We start from the raw sequence: 25,432 nt of genomic DNA, 5'->3' as shown, positions 1-25,432 counted from the left end.
CGGTTGATGGTAATGATGACTGGTCACCACACTTCCTCCAAACCTTGTACAAACCTCCCACAATCTGCAACCTACCACTTAACACCTACTGCTCATTGCTCCTCTTCTTATCTCCAAAGACCCAATTCTTACTTGCCTTCACCTCCTCTACTCCCCCTGTTTCAAAAACTCTGAAACCTTCTAAATCTCTATATCTCCCAAAGTTTTTAGGAATCTTTTCTTTTTTCTGTCTCCAAGTTACCCCAAAATCATGCATCCTCTTTATTGTGTCTCACTGTTTGCAGTTTTTGTGACAGCAGCTCAGATTTTATGCCTTGGCCTCAGAATATGTATTGTTACTTGAAAAAATTGCAAATAACCAAGCTGTTAACCTTATTCACACTGAGAGCAGCTTGGTTTATAGGTCAACCTGTTCTTCCTAGAAGCCCTGATTGCATCGTGGTCTGCAGAGTCAACATTATAAACCTGTGAATTATGTATTTCTCACTGCTTTGGTATTGCTTTTGGACATTAAACAACCAAACACTTCAATAAAAATGATTTCAGACCACACCATCAACCCCAGCGATGCTTGCAACCATTCTCCAAACATCATTTTGAGGATGTTTATTCCTGCAGTTTTTCAAATTAAACTGGAAGCTTTGAATGGGTGTAACTAAAATCAGAGTTGCACAGGTGCATCTTTGCACTCCAGACCAGTGGACAGCACATTTATTTTCTCTTTCAGCTACTTCCACAGTCTGTGCTGAGCTACTGTTTGTGGTTCAATGCATTTCGGAGTTAGATGAACTGAGACATTTACAGTATACGGCAGCTCTTCTTATCAGAGGAATATGAAATCTGTGCTCAGTGTTTGTGATGAAGTTGCAGCAGCTTGTGAGTTACCTTTACCATTTAAAAATCATGAGTCACGTCACTGTGTCAAACAGTAAACCATCTCCACTTTAAACAGTATGTCTGTTCAAATAACTTCAATCTGTCAAACGTCTGACATTGATATGTTCTTTCTCCCGACGCTGTCAGAAATGCTTCTACCGTTTTCCTCCTGACAAAATCGGATGTTTTACCTGAAGTGTGTTTCAGTGCAGGAGCTTGTGAAAGCATTAATGAATGGAGACTTATCACACAAGTAACCACAGCATGGGCAGCTTGATGCTCACAGTATTATGTGAGACTTTGTGGCTGAGTCACACTAACATTTATAAAAGTACATTTTCAGACCAAAATCTATTTATTTCACAGCCCTTTTAAAAAACAAAGAGGAAGAAGAGATTGAAGGATTTCCATGTGGGTGTTTCTTTTTGATCTTTGAATATAGATGGGGAAATAGTGGATAGAAAATCTAAGTTTAGTTTGTCAGTATTAAGTTTCTCCTTCCCTCTTCACTCTCCTCACTGTCTTTCATTTTTTCCTGACCTCTCCCCCCCCCCCTCCATCTTTCTCGAAAAAGCCTTTGTTTTCTCCAGTTGGTGTATTTTACTTTGAGGTTTCAGTCTGGTTCATAGATTAAACTGACTTACATTCTGGCTTTTTTCTCAGTCTACCCCACAACACACACACAGTTACTTCACTCGACCTATGCCTCTCCTCTCTTCACAGACAAGATGAGCTGCAATTACCTCCCAAACTATCTTGTCTCATCCAGACTTAGAGCCTGGATGAACGGGATCCTTGGTGTGTGTGTGTGTGTGTATAGCAGTACAGTCAGTCTGGGTGTGTATGTCTGTTGTGTTCTTGTACTTCTATACTTATTAGGACCAAATGTGTCAGATTGAGAACATGTAAATGAAGGAAAGTTAAATATTTGAGATACAAAATGTGACAAAACCCTGTGAGTTTCTTCAGGATAAAAGATGAGCTCCGTCTAACATCACTGTTTTTCTCACTGGTCAAAGTTGAGGCATAGAACATAAAATTTATACACAGGGAAGCTCTTCTCACTTTACTAATTACCTCTACAGAAAATAGAAAAGTGAAAAGTGATCCACTTGTTCTATTACTCAGTGCTCAATACATTGGGTCTTCCTCCAGTGAAATAGTCTCCAGGTTCTACAGAAACTCTTTCCTGAGTTTGTTGAAGTCTAGCACTGAGTTGCATTTTACCTATCACCTTGTTCAGCTTTTAAATTCAGCTTTATTGGTCCCCCGCCACCTATGTAAATAATTAATTAGGGCTACTTAAATCAGCGCGCTTGGGGAAGTAGAAATTGCTGCAGCTGCTTGCCCATTGTTCAGGGTTTGATGCAGTTATTAAGGTTTGTTGATACACTCCTGCTAACTCCTAAGGTATCCTGTTATATAATGTATAATATGTACTTTTTGGACTTAGGGTCAAAAGCTTCTGAAAATATGAAGTTAACTGAAGAACAGGCCAAGGACACACAGCTGGGTGCACTGAAGGAAAGCTGGAAGGGGGAGCAGCAAACATCAGGCTGAAATACTGAGGCATCAGGTAAGTGAGGTAAGCAGGTTGACACTGTCTCTACTCACTGTCTGTCAAATACATGGTGAAGTGAAGGCTTGGCCTTGAATTTACAAGATTTCTGTGAGAGGAAGAAGAGATTAAAAAGTGGCTTGACCCTCTGACCTGAAGTCATAAAACACTGCCCCACCCAACATCCATTTTGTGAATATTAAACACTCATTATACTCAAAAGATGACTGCAAGATATGATTTGCTTCTTCACAGTCACATTAAGACAGCAAACGGAAGACTTGCTTGACCCTAGCCTCTTGTTTAAAATGTATTCTATCCTGTTTGTCTACACACAGGCACTCAACGCTTTATATTCTGTGATTTCTGACATCTCTCACACTGACCCTGGATGAACCCGAGTGTGCCTGAACAAAGCTGAGCATATCACCTGTGGATTTACCCTGCAGACAATGAGAGTAATAACAAATGTCCAAGGTTTTCCAGCATTGAAATGATTTGCAGTTATGACAAATAATTAGTTCATTACTTCACTGTGCCTACCCAACAAGTACCATCCTATTAATGAAATAGATTTTTTAAAAATCTCGGGCTTGTAGGAAAAAATATCCGTTTCCCTTTGTGTGTTAAAGTTGAATGTGTTTCTCTGTGGTTTGGTGTGTGAGTGCAGTAACAGCAGTTCAGAAAGCACCATCACCAGCAATGCCCTACAAATACACTTTATTACTATCATTTCAAGGCACAGACACCATGATGTATAATGATGTGAATGGTGTATAATACAGGCTAAGTTGCAGTGATGATATGCTACATGGGTAATGATGGGGTGGGAACGCACATTATGGATCAACACTGCACTGTAAGCTGCACGTGTCTCTGTGCAGGAGGCGCAGCGTGTGTGTTTGTGTGATTGTCTGCTCGTGCCTCAAAGTGTGTGTTTGTGCATATGTGATTTGCATGAACGAGCGCTTGTATACACAACGCATGTGTGTATTTTGCGTGATTCTGTACATAACTGTGCATGCACGTGTGTATATGTGCAGGCTTGTGTGCATTCAGATGATCCTGACATCCTTGTCTCTTGGTTAATGAGACGTGAAGATGAATGTTGCCGCTGAAATGCTGCCAGGAAGATGGCGATCATCGTGATGATGATAGGAATTACACTGTGTGTGGTAGTGTGTGTATATGTATGAGGATGGCTGATAGGAGATACTAGTTTGTGTGTTGTGGATTCGAGTTCGGGCTGAGTGAAGCTCCACAGTTACTCATGAAGCATGTCTGATGAAGATTACCTCATCACAACCCACAACACTCAATCATTTAATAAACTGCCAATGTTCTGATTGGATCCTCAGTGTCCTTGTGCTTCAATAATGCAGAGAAAATTGAGTTATTTCATGAAATGTTGAGAGGAAGCCTCTGTGTAATTAATGGGTCTCAGGGAACAAATATGAAACTGGTTAGTCCTTACTCTGATCCACTATTTAATTAAAAACAGTGATCATCATTCATCAAACAGCATAGTATTACATTTGTGTGGAAAGCATGTTTAATAGATAAATTGGAAAGGGGAGTGGGGTGGGGGGGTTATATGAATGAAGAGGATTTATTTAAAGGGTAGCGGGAATGGAGGCTGAGGCTGAGGACAGGAGGGCACTGACGAACGACAGGACTTGCTGGACAGGGTGGAAGAATGAAGGAGAATGGTGTGGGTGGGCAGGAGCGGTGGTAGGTTTTAGAGCGAGCAAGCAGGCAGGCAGTTGAGTAATGATCCTGGAGCACAGGAAAGAGAGATAACGATTAGTTAGGTTTACAACAGGAAACAACTCACTAAGAACACCAGAGAGCCCTGAAGCATAAACTATCACTGTAGCTGAAACAACAATCTGGTGAAGAATGAGTAAAGAGTTGGGGTAGATGGTCACTGATGATCACTGCAGGATGATGAGCTCATGAGTTTTATTCAAAAATACATTGCCCTGAACAACATCATAATCCATAACTTAAGATACGCAACCTGGGTTCATACAGTGCAAAATTATGGTTCATCATTACAAAATACGTTATGAATGAAGCTATAGAGGCAACAAGTGCAAATTAAATGATATAATCGCAGTGGGTATGAATCAGCTTGTGGCTCTTCTGCTGCTGAATTTAGCGTGAACGCAGCAGCTCCCAGAGCTCAAGCCGCCTTGTAAGCGGTTGACCGGGGAAGTACAGCCTTAGCCTGGATCAAGAGTCTCATGGGTTTATTGGGTCCAGGGATGCAGGTGATGTAATACCACATCATTTAGATCTCTACTGTCATCTGCAGAACAGAATTGTGGGACCAGACTCAGCACACGTCAACGAGGAAAATTTGACAGCTGTAGATTTAGACCCGTAAGGCTGGAAGGTGCTTTACATGATGTTTCAGTTTTATAGTTGGCAACAAGCAGGCAAGATTAAAGCCCTGATCAGTAGCTAAAAGTCACTTGTGCATCTTGTTTGTGTTTCCAACACATCTGAAAAACTGCGATTAGAGAAATTACAATCACAGGGCAGAGTGCTGATACTGGGAAAATGCACAACCCCTGCAATAATGTTCATTTCTACAATATGTGCTGTGTTTTTTATTATTATTTTTTGCACATTTTAAGCCTTTATTTGATAGCAGACAGTAGAGACATGACAATGTGAAATTGGGATGGGGAATGATGTGCAAAAAAGGTCTCTGGCCAGATGCAAGCCAAGGATTCTGCAGCTCAAGGTTGGCTCCCTAAACCCCTAGGCCACGAGGGTGCCCCATGGTTAAGGCCAAGCAGCTACAACACAAAGTTTATTTAGGAAAAGATCCTGGTCACGGTTTTAAAAACAAAAAGGAAACACTAATTATTGGACCACAGCGGAGTCCAGTAATTAGTGTTTCCTGTTTGCATGAATCAACAGTGGCCTTCAGGTTGTGTAAAAATGCAAAAGGTCCTCTCTAGAGCCAGTGTTTGGTTTGTACATTCTTGGCCACTGTAGAAACATGGCGGCGCGAACCGCAGAAGAGGACCCACTCCCTGTGCAGATATGTAGGGCTCATTATAAGCTAATGGAAGCATAGTTATGAATATCATGTTCCATTTCTGCCGATAGATCCCCTCGAATCCTGCACACTGGCCCTTTGACCCAGGTAGTATCCAAGAAATAATCACAGTGTGAACAGTTTTGACCCTGGTACAGCCCGTCTTCTCGCAATCAACTAGCCCACATACTGTAAGCAAACACAAATAAGGGTTCACGTTGGGCCTAAGGATCATTGCTCACACAGGCCCCACTTGTAATTCAGCTTGACCCCATTAACCTCCACATGGGCGGACACACATCAGGCCTGCGTGGAGCCACTGGACAAATATGGTCCATCAAACTCATGTGTATCCCACAACGACACGCTGGCCACATGCCTATTCCCCCACCTCATTCATTCAATCTTCCAGCCTTTCATTCCAACTTCTCTTGGTCCAGCTCTTTTCACTCCTCCCCCCACTCTTTTCCTTCCTCACTTGCTCCACAATCTCCTTTCATCCTCTGTTGTTTTCTGTCTTCAGTCTCCTCTCTTCTCCAATCCATTCCACTTCCCTGTTTCTCCTCCTATCCTCTTCTCTCTGCTCAAGATATCTTAAATAGAAAAACTGTTGATTTTTTTGAAGATCCTTGAAGCTTCAGTACATCAGATAAAAAGAAAATGATCCCACAACAGCCCAACAAAGCCATGAAAAAGAAACTGAAGTGTGTCTGCGCGTGTGTCTGTGAGTCTGTCTGGATATAAAAAAGTACCACTCACTGCAGAGCGGCCCAGTGTGAGCATTAACATGATCTGTTGCCTAGACAAGCCTTTATATCTACAGTCAGATATCTCAAGAGCAAGCAGTCTCACGCACTCACACACAGTTTATCTAAGGATCAATGGCCAAGGCTGCTGAGTATAATGTATGAAACAGTGGTGGCCAAAGAACAGTTTATGCCTGAATAAATGTTTTATTCAGAGTCCAAGACTCAAAAAAAAAAAAAAAATCACTGAAACTGTTTGACTGACCACAAAATAAAATTCATGTAAAACCAGCACAGTTTTCATAGAATTGTAAATTCTATGAAAACTGAACCTAAACTTTTCCAAGAAATACTTCAGAGTGAATTTAGGGGGATTGTGTATGGAATAGAATATATATCACACTGTGAACCCCAGCAGTACTACTCACTCACACACTCAGACAGACTGAGGGCGCTGTAAGTAAAAACTGACAAAAAGTTCATGCAACTCGTAACTATTCATGTCTTTGAACAAGTAATCTAGTTTTCATTTTGTATGGCTCAGTCCTTACGCGTAAACGCCCCCCCGCACGGTTACACTTTTTGAGTGTACACCTGTGTCACGCGCACCGACGTCATCTACGTCACAGGCCGAATCGATTTGAAAATTCTGTCCAACATGGCCGCCCTTCGCTAGCGACACAAGACGTGGGCCGTGGAGCAAAAACAGCTCTATAACTTTGTTTGCTTACTGTAATTTTGTAAGGAGGTTATAACGAGGGAAATGTTTAATCGTTAGGTCGGTCCATGTGTACATTCAGGATAAACTAGCGGCAGCGTCGGGCTGCATCCTCGCGCTCTATTTTGAACGGTAACGACGTTACTATGTGACGAGGAGCCGCGTGATGTCTTTAGCTGGCGCCTCTCTTCAGTCACCGCCAGTCTCACTGTGTTTAAGCCTGTTGCTGCTGTTAAGTGTGACGCAGTTCCTGGGCGCCTGTGGCAGTTTGAGGCTAGTAATGGATGGCCTTATAGGCCGGAAGTTACTAGTTACGAGATATTGGGTAACAGGTTAGTTAAGGATGTCATCAGTTTGTATTTAAACTCCTTCAAATATACTCCGAGCGTGATTGTCATCAAGATTCATCATTATGTCATAAATGAACTCTTGTTCATTACTGAATATCTGTATTAGTACTATAACTTGTTTTAATTTTATGTTGTAGGCCTATTTGTTACTTACACATTTTAAATCTTGGATATCAAGTCTACACACACTGGTAGTAGACTCTCCACTGTCAGTGCCTGTGACCATCAGTGTGCATTCAGTGGTATCATGGTGCCATCTAGTGGAGGCCCTTTGCACATGTTTACAAAATCCAAACACTGATGCAACACTGGACCCTGAAAACAAATTTTGTCAGCCATCTTCTTACTGTAAGCAATGTGGTACTTAACATGACATTTTCTGTATTTTTGAGGCTTTAAACTCAGAATAATTTATGTAATTATGTTGTGCTTTTATTATTTTTACTAAATATAAATGTGTTATAAATAAATAACACCTAAGGTTGTCTTTTCTTCTTCAAACTTTGGCTCTCTGCTTTTAGTATTTGATATTTTATGTTATGGACACATATGATTTACCAAATGTTTTAAGTTTAATTTATTAAGTTCTAATGTTTAAAAGTTTATTTTTGTCCATTGTGTGCTTTAAGATTGTTTCAGATTTGGAGGGCTGTCAGGTTTCACTCCAAAAATTATCCAAATTAACCTAACCTTCTGAAACATGAACCACGCAGCCACAAATGTGCAGTAAATCACACAAAATAGTTTTTCTTAGCTTATAAAAAAGATTACATTTTGAAGATGAGCGGCTTTCACAGGACAGTAGTGACATACGACTGTAATGTTTAGAAAGGGATCAGATGTTTAAAGTGTTTAAAACACTTGTTTTGTTGCAGGATGCAGGCTGCGTGGAAACTCAGCGGTGGCAGTAGTTTCACACCTTCCATGTAAAATTCCATCAACTGTCAGTCAGTCAGGGTTAAGGCCAGGTGTTGGGACTTACAGTAATTAGAAACTTCTCACCCTCTTTCTTTCCATATGAAACAAAGAATGTTGGATACACTGATGTTTTCTTGACTTCCTTTATTGTCAAATCCTCTGACACATGGTCAAACAAACAAACAAGCTAAACTCTTACAATCAGTTGTGCAATCAGTTTATTTATCTAACACCACTGAGTAGAACTGGTACATATAACACTGAATGCTGCACAGTGGGATTTATGAAGTGGTTAGTTTACAAGGCTCATTAAAAAGGAAAACAACAACTGATTTTTATTTATTTTTACTTTGGTTGTATTTTTCCACAAGATGAGTTTATGTTCTTTTTCTTGCAGCAAGAATCATAACGTTTGAATGTGTGGCAAAGCAAAACAAAAACAAGCAAACAAAACATCTGTCTGTTAAAAACCAAAAATGATGATTCTTAGAGGTTTGGTATACTAGTTTGAGGATAGTTGTGGATAAATATCTCAATATTATATCAATATGTCAACAGAGCTTTGATGCCGTTCCACATCAATAAACGTTCATGGTTTCATTTTTCAGACAATCATAAAGTACGATCCAGTTTTTTCACATTGTTGCTGTCATGAGAAAACCTCATACCTACAGTGCTTCCAGGTTTCCATCCCCATGTGTAAAAAGTGGATGTGATTAGCCCACTGCATGAAATATAAAATATGGAGACCACGATTTCTCAAATCCCAAACACGTTTAGAGACGTGCTATTCTCTGACAGCATGTTACACAAAATACTCAATGTCCTGCTGGGGAATAAAAATGTTTTTAAATGCCCACAGAGACAAACAAGAATACAATCATCTCAACACTCATCTGCAGAGTTTTCTGAGTTACTGATGTCTCTTCTTGGAATAAAGATACTGTTACAAAAATGATAATGTAACTTCACAACAAGATGGTAGTTAGTGAAGGTTGTTCATTATATTTTCATTCCTGGATGACAGGCATAAAACGCTGTACATCTTACAGATACTGAGGAACGAGTAACTTGTGCAGATAAAAATAAAGCCAATACATAAAAAAGAAACGAACACAGGTCGTAAAGTAAGTTGCCGTTTCTACAGAAGAAATGTTACAGACTCACATTCATCACATTTTTCACACTGATATTGAAACAGCAGTTTGGTACAATCTACCTGAACTTAAATATTCTCTTTCTGATGGTCAAGTACAGCATGGGAAATGGTGAGTCAGTGTTTACTGGTTTTCCACTTGAAGCCCAGGATTAAGTGGCATTGGCAAGGAACTCTGATTAGTTTTCACCAAAGAAAACTGATTATGGGTGCTCTTGGGCGCACTTAATTTTCTAGATTCAGAATCTCAAGCTGTCTGACTCTGACTGACGTCTAAAAACATGTTAACATATATTAAATTGAAATGGCAATGATTTAGGAAATGTTGGCCCCCAGAGAAACCTAGGTGAGGTATATTTCTTCACCAGGAGCATTTGTGGCGAGGCAGGATCACGATACTGCAAGCTGATTTGGATTGAGGACTGTGTTAACATAGGAATAATATGAAATATAGATGGCAGAATATAGATAGGCTTAATATACTGTGGAACTTATATCTGATAGATTTTAAAAGTAATATTTTACTCTTTAAACCATTCTATTTTATGGATGTATTTAAAATCTTTTTTTATAGATTATAACATTTCATTTTCTTCTAGTATTATTTATCACTGCATATAATCACTGCACTGTTGGCACTTCTTCATTTCATATTACGGTGCAAATCAGCTAAGCTAAACTGTTAATTGTTGATTTGATGTTTGAGGATACTGTAAGTGACAACTCCATGAGGTCTGGTTTTAAACTTGGGCCAGGATGTGGCAAGTTCTGACTGTAGACTGAGCCCAGGTGTGTTTCGTATTCAGTGCTGTCCATCAATCAAAGTAATAGTTCTGAACAAAGACAGCGTGAATGCCTGCGTAGACGGGAGAGAAGTTGTAGATGAGGGCTCTCTCTTCTTCCACAAGACTGGAGAAATGGTGGTGGTTCTTCATGGCTGGAAGAAAGGATAGAGTGAACAAAAGAGAGAGAAAGCAGAATGAAGTGATGAATCTTTATACACTTCCTTCTCGTATGACCAGTGAGTTACAGCCATTTCATTTATCGTACTGCGATATCAGCTCATGTAGGTGAGAGGCTTTCAGCATTTGCAGGATTGCTCAGAGTTGATATGTGAATGTGTCAAGTGGCACTTGCATAATTAAAGCATTATGGCAGTTTATTTCAAATAAGCCACATCTACTATAATTTGGTAATAAGTCCAAAGAAAAGAAAATGGGGTATCAGAACAGAACAGCTATGATTAGAAACATTTATCAGTGAGCCTTTGAGATAATCTGCCAGGAAACATGCAAAAAAAAAACAAAACAGATGGAAAGCAAATAGTGCTGGTAACAACCTGACAGGTAATAAAGCATACAGAGATACCACATCTTACCTTCAGAGACAAAGAAGCTGGCAGTGTAGAAGCAGGCTCTTATAGCAGAGGTGGAGTGAACCATGCCCGGCTTATCTATCCACTCAAAAGGGCTTTTCTCTGGATGCCACTGAACAGCATAAAATGGGTAACGGTAGGCTGAAGAAAACCAGAAACACCATCAGATAGCAACTCCCTCATGCACTGAAAAAGTCATTCGAGTCAGCATCTTTAGAAAGAATCTCATTTTCAGATATAACCGTGATGATCATTGCCATCATCATTTCATCTGTTTCATCATTTCTGCAACTCGCCACATCATCTGAATGTGAACAACATCAGTAAAGTATCGCAAAAGCAATGTCGAAAACATCATGATCCTCTAATCAGTAATGATTTGTGTTCTGAATAATTTAAGAAGGCGAGATTCATATTTTACCAAATCATCTCTCTTTCCTGTAAGACTGGTTGAGGTGTCCAGTTATTGAGTGATCTGGACGTCTGTGCTCATGACACTTGTATAGTGAGCAACATAAATGATCAGTCACTCAAATTCCACAGCATCCAACTGGGAACAGTACCTTCCATGGTGGAGATGAATTCCTTCTTCCCAACACTGTTAGTGGACAGGATCTTGTAAAACCTCTTCAGCTTGGCATTTCGGCTGAAGTTCTGTAGGTTCAAAGGCACAGATCACTTACCTTCCCATAACCATCCCTTCATCATTCCTCCCTTTCATTGTTTCATTTGACAATCTGACACTTTATTTGAAATATATGGATGTTTTTACTTAGAAAAAACAAACTGAAAAATGTGGGGAAACAAAAAAAAAGAGGAGCGGGAAATACCTGCATGGACAGACTCCAGCTGTGGAAGTTGGAAGTGATGTTTTCCTCGGCCAGAGACTGCAGCAGATCCTTGGGAAAACTCCGGAACAGACGGCTGGACTGGGCCGCTACGAGGCGAGGCAGGAGTGAGGTAAAGACAAGCAGATGAAGAGCACAGTTGAGAGGAGGTTACAATTCCCATCCCTAGTTTTTAATATAGATTGGTATTCTATCGAGTGTGGTGGTCTGCTCATTTGCATGGGATCCGCCCACATCCTACCACACTGAGCACCACGAGTGATGCTGCCGTGGCCTGAATACAAATCACATTTTGAGAGACACTAGCATTAGGATGTTTTGCTCTTTTGGAGATTTTTCTAGCAGGATTCCTATAAAAGGAATCCCATCTCAGCTGTCAAAAAAAAAAAAAAAAATCAAATAAATAAATTCTGAACCACATTAAAGATGCACAAAGAAACTATGATAGTGCTGTAGGTCAATAGTTTTTTAAGTGGGTGAGCAAATATTTAACTATGAGAAAACCTTTGATCACCTTAGATCAGAATGATAACATGGAAGGTTCTTTAGTGAAAAAAGCACTATGTTAATATATAGCACAGCTGACAACAGATACAAACATAATTATTAATATGTAAGCTGTGATCTAAAACGATCTTTAGTTAACTATGAAGATGGGAATAGCAGCATGATTATTTTGTTCACTTAAGACATAAGATAAACACACTAAAGATAAATGTTTGTATTTAGATACGTGTTTATGACCACATGGTCATCAAAGTGAAAGGTTTGTTTTTCTTTTTAATTTGGCTTTCACCAAATGTCAACAGTTTTTTAACACACAGACAGGAACTGTGTTGATGCTCATGATGCGAGGGTGCTGAAATAAGAGCAGAGGACAAGGACAGAAGAGAACACCTGGTGTGAGTGTGAGAGGTAGAGCCACAGCTTTAGTATCAGTGAGGGTGAGTAGGTTTTTGTTGGCTGTGAGGACAGACAGCTGCTGGAAGCCCTGGCATGTTCCCCAGATAGGGAAGTAGTCCCCAGCATCGTTGGCCTGCAGAGGAAAAGAGAGATGGGAAGGAAAAGGTAACGATGAGGGAGGTGCAAAGCCATTTTTTAAACTGTAAAATGATGATTTGTGATGGCAGCTTTTTCTTTTATTTCCCCAACGACTTTCTGCACAGAATGATCTTTTTCACCTACAACCCAAATGCTTCACTCTTGGTTAATTTTATCTAAGAACATTCTGAAGACATCATTTAGTGTAAAATATGTTCTAAAGTCAAGGTGAAGCTGAGTCTGAGTTAGACAAATCAAGTGGTATCTTTGGAAAATACCCACTTGATTTGTCAAAGACTGAATTTTGTCCTCCATCGCATACAGTGGAACTGCATCAGGAACAGATCTCTTGACTGCCAGTAAGGACAGGAGGAACAATTACAGCAACCACAAGATGTGAGCGCTGTATTACAGTGAGATAGACCTGAAAAAATGTGATCCTCTCCTTTAATGAGGGCAAAATGAAATCAAAATGAAAAGTAAAAAATTACCCTCTAATCCATTTCAGTGTAACTCTGAGATGTCATTTCATCTTGGCAGTCAGTTGTACAAGTCAAATGACTTACCTTCAGAGCCAAGCTGTAAAAGATCTTGGCGGCTCGACTGAACTGCGATGTCTGGAGATCTACATCTCCTCCCGGCAGCAGCAGCCTGAGGAGAGACCATGCTCCACTTTAGACCTTTAGTCTACATGCTGAATACAGCTAACAATAGATCATTCCACTTTCTGATAAGTCTACCAGCTTTCACATGAGTCTAAATACGACTTAAGATGAGTGCAACAAATGATCTTCAATTATGATTAAACACAACAAACAGAAACTCTGTCTGATACAGATTACAGAGATTATTCCAGTCTCTGGAATAACCATCCCACCTTGTGTATGTTCACCATCCACTCTGCTAAAAAACAAATGTTGACTCTGAACATAATCCAGCAAACAATTACACCTACAAACATATTTGTTTAGTTTTAGTACATATAGGTAATTTCTAGAGGACAGGGTTGAACAGAGAGTAGAGGAACAAGCCAAAGCCACTGACCATTAGGACAAATGTCAGGACGCTGTTTAACTCACCCATTTATTGAGTAAAAGATCTTAGTGTATTCTTCTTCTGTGCGATTGATTCTGGTGAACAAAACAAAAGTGGTGAAATACATTAGGAGTCACTCTGGATTGAAGCAGCAGATTTCTACACACAGGCACTTCATGTATGTTAACCAATGACTAATCAGCCTGAATGAATGAGAATTTAGAGGATTCTGAGTCTGTGGGCGGGCTCAGGACTCACACCGATTTCTGTCAGTAACCATCATTATGAAAGGGAGGAGGAGAGGAAACACGCTGAGGTGATTTTATTCCTTGTTTATTTATTACATCAAATAAATGTGTGTTATTTAAAACAACTATCCATAATAAACTATGATAAAGAGGTAAAACCAGAGCTGTTGTAATGTAACTAAATATAATTACCTCTTACTGCTATGAAATACTGATACAGTGACCTCCCTCTCTTTGGTGCAGGCTCCACCCACAGTAAACCACATCAGGCATCATGACTGAGAGTGCTGTGACACAGATGGGCCTCACAGTTCAACAGGACCAACAGCCAGGATTCCTATAAAAGGAGTCCCACTGACAATGTCAAAATCTAAATAAATAAATTCTGCTGTTGTTTATGAGCTCAGCAGTGATCTTAAAGCGTAAGCTTTGTTTTAAGTTTTATACTCCAAAGCCTGGATATTAACTTAACCATGTTTACCAGTTAGTGAGTGAAATGTAGATGGGATGTGACAGTAAATGTAAAACTACTGTCTGTGCATTTCAGAGGGAAAAAGACTAGAGCACACAGACTTTACCAAAACAAACAAAACAACATTTCCACTTTACTTTTTCTTCTGAAGAGTCAACATAGGCACAGACAGACCACAGTATTTGTCTCGTCCTTTTCCCTCTGATTCTGCCGGACGCCCTTTTCACCTATTGTCTGCACATTGTCTTGTGCTCTTCCTCCTGGTCCCAGTCACTTAACCTTTTTACACCCAACACCAGCTTCTCCCTGATTTCTCTTAAATACAAATAAATGCAGTTCCTTTTGAATAGATATGCATAGTAGCCAATAAATCAAAATGGACTAAATGACTCACATCTTCACATCAACTTTTCAAAGATTTCTGACTGCTTTCACTGTAGAGACATGTTTTTGAATTTCATTTATTTACTTTGCTGTGTTTATCAAAAAAAAAAAAAAAAAAATCCTTGAATGATTGTACCACGACTTCCATTTGTTTCAAACTCGAGGTTACTACTTATTAGAAAAGCTTTTCTATCGAGTTATTTAGAGTTACTGTACAGGCTTCTCTACTTTTTCATTGAGAATTCACTAAGTATTCTCAGCTTTCTATTCTTGCTGAGGACTACATGGTTCTTTTGTTGTATGTCACATTTTGTCCAAACCAAGTGCTTCATTTAAAAGAGTATACAATGCAGTCGGAGTTTCAGTTCAGAAAACCAGCCTGACAAACTGGATCCTAGGGCTGAGATTTTTCTTTGCTCGTCTTTGCACCATTTTAAAACCACTCTGATGTTCTTTGTACTTTTTTGACATCAAGGTTATAGGTTTTTTTTAAGCTGCTGTTGAAGTTATAGTCCTTCATAGTTATAAAGGTTTTTCTGCATTAGCCATTCAACATATTTACATTCAACCTCTCTATATAGCAGTTGGGCTGGATTGGGATTGTCTACCTATGCAGGAGGGACTGAAAGTGCACCTTTATCTCACTGATTGCAGCCCTCACTATTTACTGTTTGCTCACTTGACACAATCAAGTTGCTGCTAATGCTTCACACCGAAAGACGTCAACCGGTAAAGCACAGGGTGACTTTTACTGTGAGGTAGCCACAGGAGAGGGGAGCCCCGGTAGTCTATGGCTGAGGTGCATACCACATTACTGCGGCATTAACAGCTCAGCTCCTGGCTGGGGGACTCTTGGTGCATGTCATACCCCTCTCTCCTTCCACGTGTTACCTCTGCATCTCAACATTAAACGCCAAATAAATGCAAAATACCACAAATCTTAAAAAAAAAAAAAAAAAAGCAGCCACGGGAAACTATGCAATGTATTTGTCACAGCTGGTACCACTGGTCGCAACCAATGACAGAAAAGTTCGTCTACAAAACAAGATGACTTTCATTTGCAGCTCTTTTCATCAGTGGATCATTTTTAATTTTTGCAGGTGAGTTAGTTGGAACAAGGAAGAACAGTGAGCAGCCACAATGAGCTGTTAGATGAACAGCTGCAGGCCACAGGATGCATACCTCCAATTCCTCAGCAAGGTAAACCAACTTACTGTGCCCTGCTGTTGTGTCGAACTGTTATTGATTAACTTCTTTATTTAAATAACAAGTGTATCTGGCTGCATAGATAAACAGATAGATAATCAAAAATAGATACACCAGCTGCTCTTTTATTGTATCTGATGCTTGGCGAGTGTTTGCTGTAGAATGAACTCAGGTATGACTGAGAGGTCACTAATCTAATAATCTGAGCGCAGTACCTGATGGGCACAACCCTGGCCCCGGCGCCCTCCAGGTATTTGACATAGGAGGCGGCGATGTAAGAGGAGCCCTGAGCAAACTGGTCCCCTGGGAGGTTTTCCTGTGCCAGCACACCTACAGAGAACATGAGACAGACACCGACACATCAATATTTGAAAGGTATATGAATAGAAAAGTCGATGCAGACCAGGCAAATGTCTGCACTGATGCAGTCTGGAAGAGATCAAATCCTCTACAAATACTCACTTCCTGTTATATGTGCATCTTTCTAGTAGTTTATGCTTTGTTTTGATTTTCCCATTAAAGTCTCTGGAACTTTGCATGCCATATTTTTTTCCTTCCATTACATTTGGTATTTTACAAGGAAAAAAAAGCTAATGTGTTCAAAACTGAGCCAAACGTGTATCCATTGTTTCTTGTTTTTGTTTTTAAAACCCCACTCAGAAAAACAGGCAACACCTGAATGACATGGTTCACTAAAACTCCTTGGAATGACAGTGCAGGGTGATGTTAATGTCCTCCCTACTTTACTTAAAACCTCCAGTCATGAGTCATGGTCTCAGTTTGGAAACCTCAGCTGACTTCTGACCATGACTGCAACAAGCAAATTGTACAGTCATGTTTAGTTTTCTGTTATCAGAACAAAAAACAAAGGCTTCTAGGTCAAACAAGGGCTTCTAGGTCAAAAATGAAATTCAGGTACTGCTACAGCATGTAGCAGAAGGGTTCCCTTGTATCAGTGACAACTGAGGTGTTAAAGGTATGTTAGGTGTTATGTGTTACTGTGATTCTATGAGTAAACAGTGTTGTGAAACCTGATCTATATTGTGTAATGTAATGGCCAATACATTTACAGGCATATCACCTAATTATTAAGGAGTCAAACAAGACAAATTAAGCATAACTTAATCACCAGTGGTTTTTCAACCACTCATCCAATCATCCATTCATTCAAGTGCTCTTCTACCCCCCACACCCACCAACACACCCTCAAAATCACAATCATCAATGGTTTTGTTATTTTTGTCTTGAAACACGCCCTGAAAATACAAAGAAAATGCTAAGTGTAATTTTTATTGATAACGATTACACTAATTTAAATGATAATCCTTGAACAACATATGAAGGGAAATGTCAATTAAGGCCGGTTTTGGCCAAACTGATGTGATTTCAGTGAAGTATCTCAGTATCTGCAGCACACACAGACCACACAATCGTAAGAGAGACACCTCCAGAGGACACACACACACAACATACATTACAAAATGTGCACTGCCTTGTGGCATTTAAATTATGACATAATAGTAAGAACCTAAGAGCCTAAAACACACGCGTACCCTGTCTGTCCACACACACACACCCCTTTTCTGGAACATTCTCCATGAGAATTACATAAGAGCTATCATAATCCAACGTGTAGCACCGGTCTCTGCGCGGACAGGGACGGACGCAAACAGCCGGTCATGCGGCTGAATCTTACCGATGATCGGTCGGTAATTGAGCTGCTGGCTTCTCCCCGCCGCGCACACCGGCGGACCGCACCAGAGGCAAGCGGTCAGCGCCGCGAACAGCGCTGCGGCCGGCCGACACATCCAAAACACCATGCGGGATCAAAACGCAACACCGCGCTGGAGATTGAGAGCTGGGCAGGGATGGGTTTGCCGGGTTGACGAAGAAAATGACAAAAGCTGTGTTTTTCTGCCTGTAAAAATAACAAAAGACTAGATACAATAAAGGGCCAGTGGTAGGAAAATCTACAAAAAGAAAAATGATTCTGCCTTCCGGTGATGATACTGTGAGGCTGAAGGCTGACTCTCCTCTCCGGCTGTCCTCCTCTGATCTCTGTCCTTACCTCCGTCCAGGCTTCTGTACAAGAGCATCAAGTCAGTCACGTGTGGAACTCCCCTCCACAGACACACGTCAGCCAGAGGAGCCTCCTCCTTTTCTCCCCTCTTCCACACACCCGCCGCAGCGGACTCCTGCCCCGTCCGCACAGACTCCTCCTCATAGGTGCAGCTCAGGTAGAATTTTCCAGCTCCACGCCGATCAGCTGCAATGGGTGGATCCTGCTCCACAGCAACGGCTGAAACAGACTCCAGACTCCTCTAGACTCATTCCACAGAAGTTAAAAAGAAAAGAAAAACTGATCAGATGTCAGCAGAAATAAAAATGAACACCTAAGGTTTAAGTAGCGTCCCCTGTCCCCAGGAACGATGACTGCTCAGTTTTAGCGTCAAATGTCCATGGACAAACATATTTTACTATTTTGCTTTCTACAGGCCTCATGGCTGTGTCCCAGCAAGTAATCCTGCGACCTAGAAGGGACCTCGCCGCCCCCCTCCTCCATACAACATAGAACTCCATCAACTAGAGAGGCCTTCTCCTTCTCATCAGAAAAAAAGATTTCTCCAGGTTCCTCTTTGTCAACAATTTATAATGTGTACAGCTGCTAAAGGAGAATCTACCACTCCACCGTCCATCAGTTAATATCCCCTTTTACAAAGAGTAAGATTTTCTAAAATAGATAGATAGATAGATAGATAGATAGAATTTTTACCTGCCCTTCATTATTGCTAGGTTGTTATAATTATGTTATGTCAATTTACCTTCATCTCTACCTGTGTGCTTTGACGTGCGCGCGAGTGTGATAGTGTGTGTGTGTGTGTGTGTGTGTGTGTGCGCGCGGCAGTAAGCGTAGCTACGTACGCGTTCACGTGAGCGCGGGTCAAACCCTTCTCTGGCCTTGCAGGTGAGCTGCGTGAAGTGTGTCTCTGAGGAATAATGTTTTCCAGACTTGCTCCGTGTGTGTGTGAATGATGCGGGATGATGTTGCCTTGCTTCATATTAACTCCGCTCCACTCAGCAAGCGTTTGGCGGAGATTTATTTGCAGTATCTTCACTTTAAGGTGAGTTTTGCGCACAGGTACGAGCGGGCCGATACGTTTCTGTAGCCGTTATGCTAGCTTAAATAAAATGCTAGCTGTTTGTGTCGTGTGAATATTTAACAGGTACAGAGGTGCGTATGTGTAAGTGTGCTTTGACTGTCCCTATTTATGTGCGGTTTGAGGACTTGGCTGGCCTTCTAATTGTTTTCCATTTTTGTTTAAAACTTGGCGGCACGGTGGCGCCGTGGTTAGCCTCACAGCGAGGGGGTTCCAGGTTCGAACCCCGGTCTTCTGTGTTTGCATGTTCTCTCCGGCTTCCTCCTGCAATCGTTTAACTGGTTACTCTAAATTGCCCGTAGGTGTAGGTGTGTGTAGCTGTGTAGGTGTCTTTGTGATTGACTGGCGACCAGTCCAGGGTGTACCCCCGCCTCTCGCCCATAGTCAGCTGGGATAGGCTCCAGCTGCCCCGCGACCCTGACGGATTAAGCGGTAGAAAACGGATGGATGTTTGAAACTTGATGAATGTGTTCCTGTTATGTTGATTGTTTGTGATATGAAAGAAAGGCCCTCTGTGGCTGTACAGGAGGGAGCTGGCTGTGGACCAGGGGTCACACACACAGAGCTCACAGTTTTTGTGTGTTGTGAATGTCTAACAGGAGGTGCTGAGATGTGCATGTGAGGTGCCTGTAGAGAATATTGACCCAGTGTTGCTTCCCGACCTGTGATTTAAACTTCAGCACACTCACATATCGACCAGCTGCACATGTTCTTCTTGTTTGGTGTCTTTTATTCCAGCTTATCACAGTGAGGCAGCAGCTGTGTGTAGAAACAAACCTCAGCTATTTTTTTTACCCATAACATGGCAGGTTCCACGTGGGAAAAGTTGTAGTGCAGAAAAAATATGTACCATTACTTCTTCATGCGATTTTGCCCACACTGCATATCTGCTTTAGTCCTGTAAGCTTCTAAACTTCTGCTGACCCACACATTAGTCATCAAAAACTCTCTGCTTATTGACGTTATTTGTTGCATCATGGCAGCAGGTCCTTCATTGTAATCACGTATTGTATTAGTAGAAACTGTCTTTTCTTATCTGGGTATAATTCCTGGGTGTCCCTTTTAGTTTATGGAGAAAATTGAAAGTGCATATTGTTTGTGTGAGAAAGAGGAAACATCTCTGTGTGTTTTCATTCCAGTACCACGGCATCCACCATCAAAATTATCCTCTAGTTTTAATTTATCCTCGGTGTAACATCTGGTCATTAGGCAGCGATGGGACAGAGAGAGCTGGATAAAAGAAAGTGTGGATGTGTGTTAGAGAGGAGCAGCGAGAGACAGTGGGTGAAAATGTGTGAGCTTGAAATGGAGTGTGTCGGTGTGTATGTGTGTTAATTTGTTGAAGTCAGCAGTTTGTAATGCAGGTAGCCCATGGATCACTGACTTCAGTCACACTATATTGCAGAGGGAAAAATTGCACTGCACCTTTCATGTCTAACCACAAGAGGTCCCACTCCTCCACCACACAGCCCTCGCAGTTTTATTCACAGTGTCTGCGTGAGGTTGTGTATTGTACAAATGTGTGTGTGTGTGTGTGTGTGTGTGTATAGAACAGTCAAAATCCACTCATTATCCAGAGGTCATAACAGTACAAAAATTTATCCCAGTCAATAAAGCTGGATGGTTTGCCTTTTTAATTGTAATCTGGATGTCAGCCTGAGGTTTAATTGTACGTGTGGTGCAGTATTCTGATATGTTAATAAAATCTGGTTTATTATACTTTAATTTCATTTTGATAGTATTATCTACTCAGGCAGGTATAATGTTTGCCATGTTCAAAATCTTACTTCACATGTTAGCAGGCTAAAATGCTAACATGCTAATTAGCACAAAACAGCTGAGGCTGATGGGAATGTCAGTAGTTTTTCAGGTACATTATTTTAGTCATAAACCAAAGTATTTAGTCATCAGGTTATGGTACCAGATAAAAGGTTAAGGGATCAGAAAATCCCCAGAGTTATGTTGCTAGGCTAGCATGATTAGCATGGCACATGAATGTGTGTCCAGTCTTTTGCTTCACAGCAAGTCTCTATCATCACTATAAACAACAGAAAGTTAACAGCAGCATTTGAAGGGTGAAAAATTGGAGTATTAGCTTCACTGCTTTGCTGCTAATAATATCAGGAACAGTGACGTTAGCTAACAGAAATGGAGAGGATGGGAGTTAAGTCACCAAACAAACTGAATGATCATCACAGAAATAAGTGTTGTGATTAATCATGATTAATCAAGTTGATGTTTCATCTTCCTGAAAAAACTTGATGTCAGTTACTGTGAAGAAGACACACCCTCCATCTGTCTGTGTGTCTGTGTCTGTCTGTCTGTCTGTCTGTCTGTCTCTCTGTCTGTCTGTCTGTCTCTGTCTTTACTCACTGGTCCCTTTACCGATGGTTAACGTCCCTCTGTGTGTAGTTAACTCCTTGTCGTATCACTGTTGATGTTATGGAAGTCCAAGAATGAGAAACCAAGAAAGTGGACCTTGTAATGAAGGAATGAACCTTCAGGCTCAACTCAACACTTCTTGTTTCTAAATTCTACAAGGGACTTGATGACAGACCAGAAGTGAACACAGCTCTTGACACTGACTCTGCACCCAACCAGCAATAAATACAGCTCACACTGCTTGTTGTGTGTAAAGCCTGGGTGTGTGTGGATTGTAATTGTGTGTGTGTGTTTGCAAGTGTGTATCCTTCGCCATCTTAAACTATGAGCTCACAGCTGAAGATACTGAAAGGGGAATGTGTATTCAAATGTGCTCTTCCTTTGCCTCAGGGCAGTTCAGTTTGTACTGGTGAACATTGTCTTCAGTCTGCCATCACCAAATGAAGGAGAATAGCCCGTTCCACCCCCTCATCCGTGATGCCACACTGATGTACTCTGAAGCTCCACAGAGACCAGACTAGCGAACATGGAGTAGATGAATGTGACAGTGGAGCTGCCGGAGGTTATTTTCCTGAGCACAGGTCTGCTTTTGAACATTAAATGGGAAAGGAAGCTTAAAGTATCACGAATCAGTCATTGTAGCTTTGACAAACAGCTCAAATGACTCTGAACCTGTAAAGGGCAAGTTGCATCGATGACGCCACGTAGACCCATGAGCGACTCTGCTGTTCTGCAGGCCAGCGAATGTTCAGGCCCCAAAAAAACCCCCAAAAAACAGAAAGCCGTTCTCGTTACTTAGTAATTCAACAGGAAGCCAGAAGAGAGTTGGACAGAGAAGTTTAGATCCACCATATTTCCACCTCACCTTTTCACACCTGGTCAGCCGCTGCGTGGAGCGAGTGTGTGTTGTGAAGGTGTGGGGATTTCAGGCTGTTCGACTTTCTGCCAGCTGCTCAAAGGCCAGGAGATCAGACTGTGGTTGTACTGCTCGGCTTCCCGGTGTGAATGTGTGAGACAGATGATTCTTCTTAGAATCTTCCCTGAATAAATAAAGGTTAAAAGAAAATTGCATCACATTTATATGGCAGATGTGCAACTTTATAAGAAGTTCCTTCAAACAACTTCCTAGACACAAGAGCTAGATTAAATCTAGTGCCGTTAAGTTAAAAAAAAACATTATTATACGGTTGAAACTGTCATGTACAGTACACGCTATTTTCAAGTGACCCTAGAGACGAAGCAGTGCCCACACCGTGTAACATGCACTTCAGAGTTTGCGCCCATTTAATTATATTTAAAAGGACAGCACTGGGAATTGGTCTCGGCACAGTAAACGCCCTTGACTGTTCCCGTGGAATGAAAGTGAGGCGCAGTTAACCTTGTATCACATGTGACAGCACTTCTGCTTGTTTTGTTAATTGAGTTATCAGGGTTCCTACAAAAGTGTCACCATCTTTGCGGATCTCTTTCTGGTTTTACACATCATTCATCCGGTGTGTGTGCGTGGCGTTCAGCGCCTGCATGTTTTTGCTCTTTAAAGTACGTCAGCAGTAGGGTTTTGGATTTCAGTCCTGATAAATGTCAAAGTGAATGTCTATGAAAATGGAGGAATGACATCTACAGTGATGTTAAGAAAGTAAATCACTGTTCCTCTGAATATAGTGCACAGAAGAAATAACGATGTTCATTATATAAAGTCAGGATGCCTGAATTGTGAAGACCAAACAGCATTTTGTGTTTAAATAGTTGCCAGAATATTAGCTGCACCTGGGACTGTGGGTCTGTGCAGGCAACTAAACCCAGCTAATAACAGTCATGGTCCATTCACACAGGTGTTTTCATGTATGATTAGGTCTCTTCTCAGGACAGTGTGGGCACCTACTGTCTGACTGACATCTCCCTGACACACCTCTGTGTGTGTGCAGAGAGTTGCACCTTAATATCAAAGTCTCTCTCTTTTTGTTTCCGCTTAAGTAGCTTTGAGTTCCAGTCTGTTCTTGCTGTATGTTTTCAGATTTAAACAGTTTTCTCAGCACCATTTTATCAACAGGAAATATCCTGGATATCGTGCATCATAGCTCTTCACCCAAAAATTCAGACATACACTGCCTGAACTTTTGGAACTCAATTAGTATATATATATATAAACAAAACAGCACTGTAAATTGCTACGCCTGTTTCTCTAACCTCAGCATTTTATCTAGGTGTCCTTATAAATTCAGATTTCTTATTAGTTGTTGATTAAAAAACCCACACCCCAAAATATTCATGTAAATTGCCTTGGAAATAAAATGTTTTGTCATGATAGCAAAAGACCTATGAACTGAAAATGAACTCAGCGAGGAAAAGACAACTGGAAAGAGCAGAGCAAGGGGGGACAAAATGGTAAGGGACAAGGAGAGACAGAGTAAATGAAAGAAAATAAAGTAGGCTACAGACAGCCACTGAGAGATGGAGGATCAGGGGTGACACAGAGAAAGGCAAATACAGAGAGACAGAAAGAAAGAATGAAAGAAAGAGAGGTGACGGGGCTCTGTTAGCAGAGAGTGAGCGTGAGAGAGAGGAAGAGAGGGAAAAAGAGAGAGAGACCATTGGTGCCGCAGCGGGACCGACTGTCACACGGACTGTCAGCGGGGTCGTTACAGGAGAGAGCAGCCGCTACTCGCCGTTTAACGACAGACACACCGGAGGAGAAGCACAGAGGAGGAAGAAAGAAGGAGAAGAACAGAAGAGAAGAAGAAGAAAGAGCGGGGATCGTTATATTTGCAGTGGCTGTTGTCGCCTGCGTGTCATCACCTCCACCGGACAGGATCTACTGCCCTCATCATCATCACCACTCCTCTTCATCACCCCTCATCATCATCACCCCCATCCTCCTCATCTAGACCTCTCCTCCTCTTCCTCCTCTCCTTCATCACCATGCCGGGTTGGCGGAGGAACCTCACTTTCTGTCTGCAGCGGATGCACGAGGAAGGTAGGAAAGCAAAATAAATTATTGTGAGCAAATGTTTGCGCTAGCACGTGAGTGTGTGTGTGGTCGTGTGTGTGGTCGTGCGTGTGTGCATGCGTGAGTGCGCGCGGATAATGTGGGTTTCTTGCTGTTTAAATTTGGGCTGAAATGTGAGCAGTTTGCTTACGGAGACACTTTGAATCTTTGCGGTTTCTGCTTCATGTGTTTGGAGTTTTCTGGATCACTAGAACTGTGTGCGCGCGCCGTGTTTGCGCATGTGCTCTCTAGGCTGATTGAGAAGCACCTGCAGCTGCGTAATTGTGTGTGCGTGTGTGTGTGTGTGTGAGTGAGTATGAGTATGTGCGCGTGTGGTTGTGTGTGTGTGTGTAAGCTATGTGTGTGCGTGGACACGCTTGGTCTGTTGGAGCCGCGCGCTATGCGCACACGTGTCACCACGGGTTTGTTCCGCCGTTTCAGCAGAGATTGCGCGAGGCTACTGATGCTGGCAGGTCAGGGTGCGTGTGTGTGTGTGTGTGTGTGCGTGCGTGCGTGCGTGCGTGTGTGTGTGTGAAAGAGAGAGAGAGAACAAGAGAGGGAGAGAGTCTGCGTGTTGGTCCTGCAGCATGATCACAGGAGGAGGCAGACAGTGATGATGTTGGTCAGACACAGTGTGCATGTGCGTGTGTTGGTGCGCATGTGTGTGTGTGCAGCCGGTAAAGTGTGTGTCCTGTGTGACAGAGACAGAACGGTGTTGACAGTGGGATGGGGATTGTTTTTTCTACATTAATCTCTTATTCTTAGACACTGTGTGTGTTTCTGTAGGTAAAGGTCACGTGTCAGAGAATAAACATACAGAACTTCTATATGTGGTATTTTTTTCTGATTTATTATTTTCTGTTTTTATGAGGCCGAAACCTTAAACTCTTGTACTTATTTTCAATATTTGTCTGTGTAGAAAA

The 25,432-nt window shown here is 41.5% G+C and overlaps 1 protein-coding gene and 1 non-coding gene across 2 annotated transcripts; one reads left to right on the top strand and one right to left on the bottom strand.

Moving 5' to 3' along the window:
* Nucleotides 1–10,189: 10,189 nt before the first annotated feature.
* zgc:171566 lies at nt 10,190–17,850 on the bottom strand. Its single transcript, XM_041034364.1, has 9 exons — nt 17,680–17,850; nt 16,199–16,313; nt 13,718–13,768; nt 13,205–13,289; nt 12,495–12,633; nt 11,580–11,686; nt 11,313–11,403; nt 10,753–10,890; nt 10,190–10,311 (listed from the first exon to the last, which is right to left on the bottom strand). Exons 1-9 carry the CDS (start codon nt 17,801–17,803, stop codon nt 10,190–10,192), a joined length of 972 nt encoding a protein of 323 aa, XP_040890298.1. The 5' UTR covers nt 17,804–17,850.
* Nucleotides 11,909–11,965, top strand: LOC121179966. The gene has a single exon (XR_005893911.1). It is a non-coding gene; the product is annotated as a U7 small nuclear RNA (small nuclear RNA).
* Nucleotides 17,851–25,432: the final 7,582 nt, after the last annotated feature.

Source organism: Toxotes jaculatrix, chromosome 3, assembly GCF_017976425.1.
Source record: "Toxotes jaculatrix isolate fToxJac2 chromosome 3, fToxJac2.pri, whole genome shotgun sequence".
Taxonomy (NCBI): domain Eukaryota; kingdom Metazoa; phylum Chordata; class Actinopteri; family Toxotidae; genus Toxotes; species Toxotes jaculatrix.
The sequence above is the reverse complement of the archived record's forward strand: the minus strand, read 5'-3'. Positions and strand labels throughout refer to the sequence as shown.

Bases quoted from the DNA above. Each gene is read 5' to 3' on its own strand.
- zgc:171566 (XM_041034364.1), bottom strand. From the start codon at position 17,803: ATGGTGTTTTGGATGTGTCGGCCGGCCGCAGCGCTGTTCGCGGCGCTG. The intron at 13,290-13,717 runs GTGAGTTAAACA...GTCTCTCCTCAG, and splicing joins ATCTTTTACTCAATAAATGG to GCTGCTGCTGCCGGGAGGAG. The intron at 11,404-11,579 runs GTATTTCCCGCT...TTGAACCTACAG, and splicing joins GCTGGAGTCTGTCCATGCAG to AACTTCAGCCGAAATGCCAA.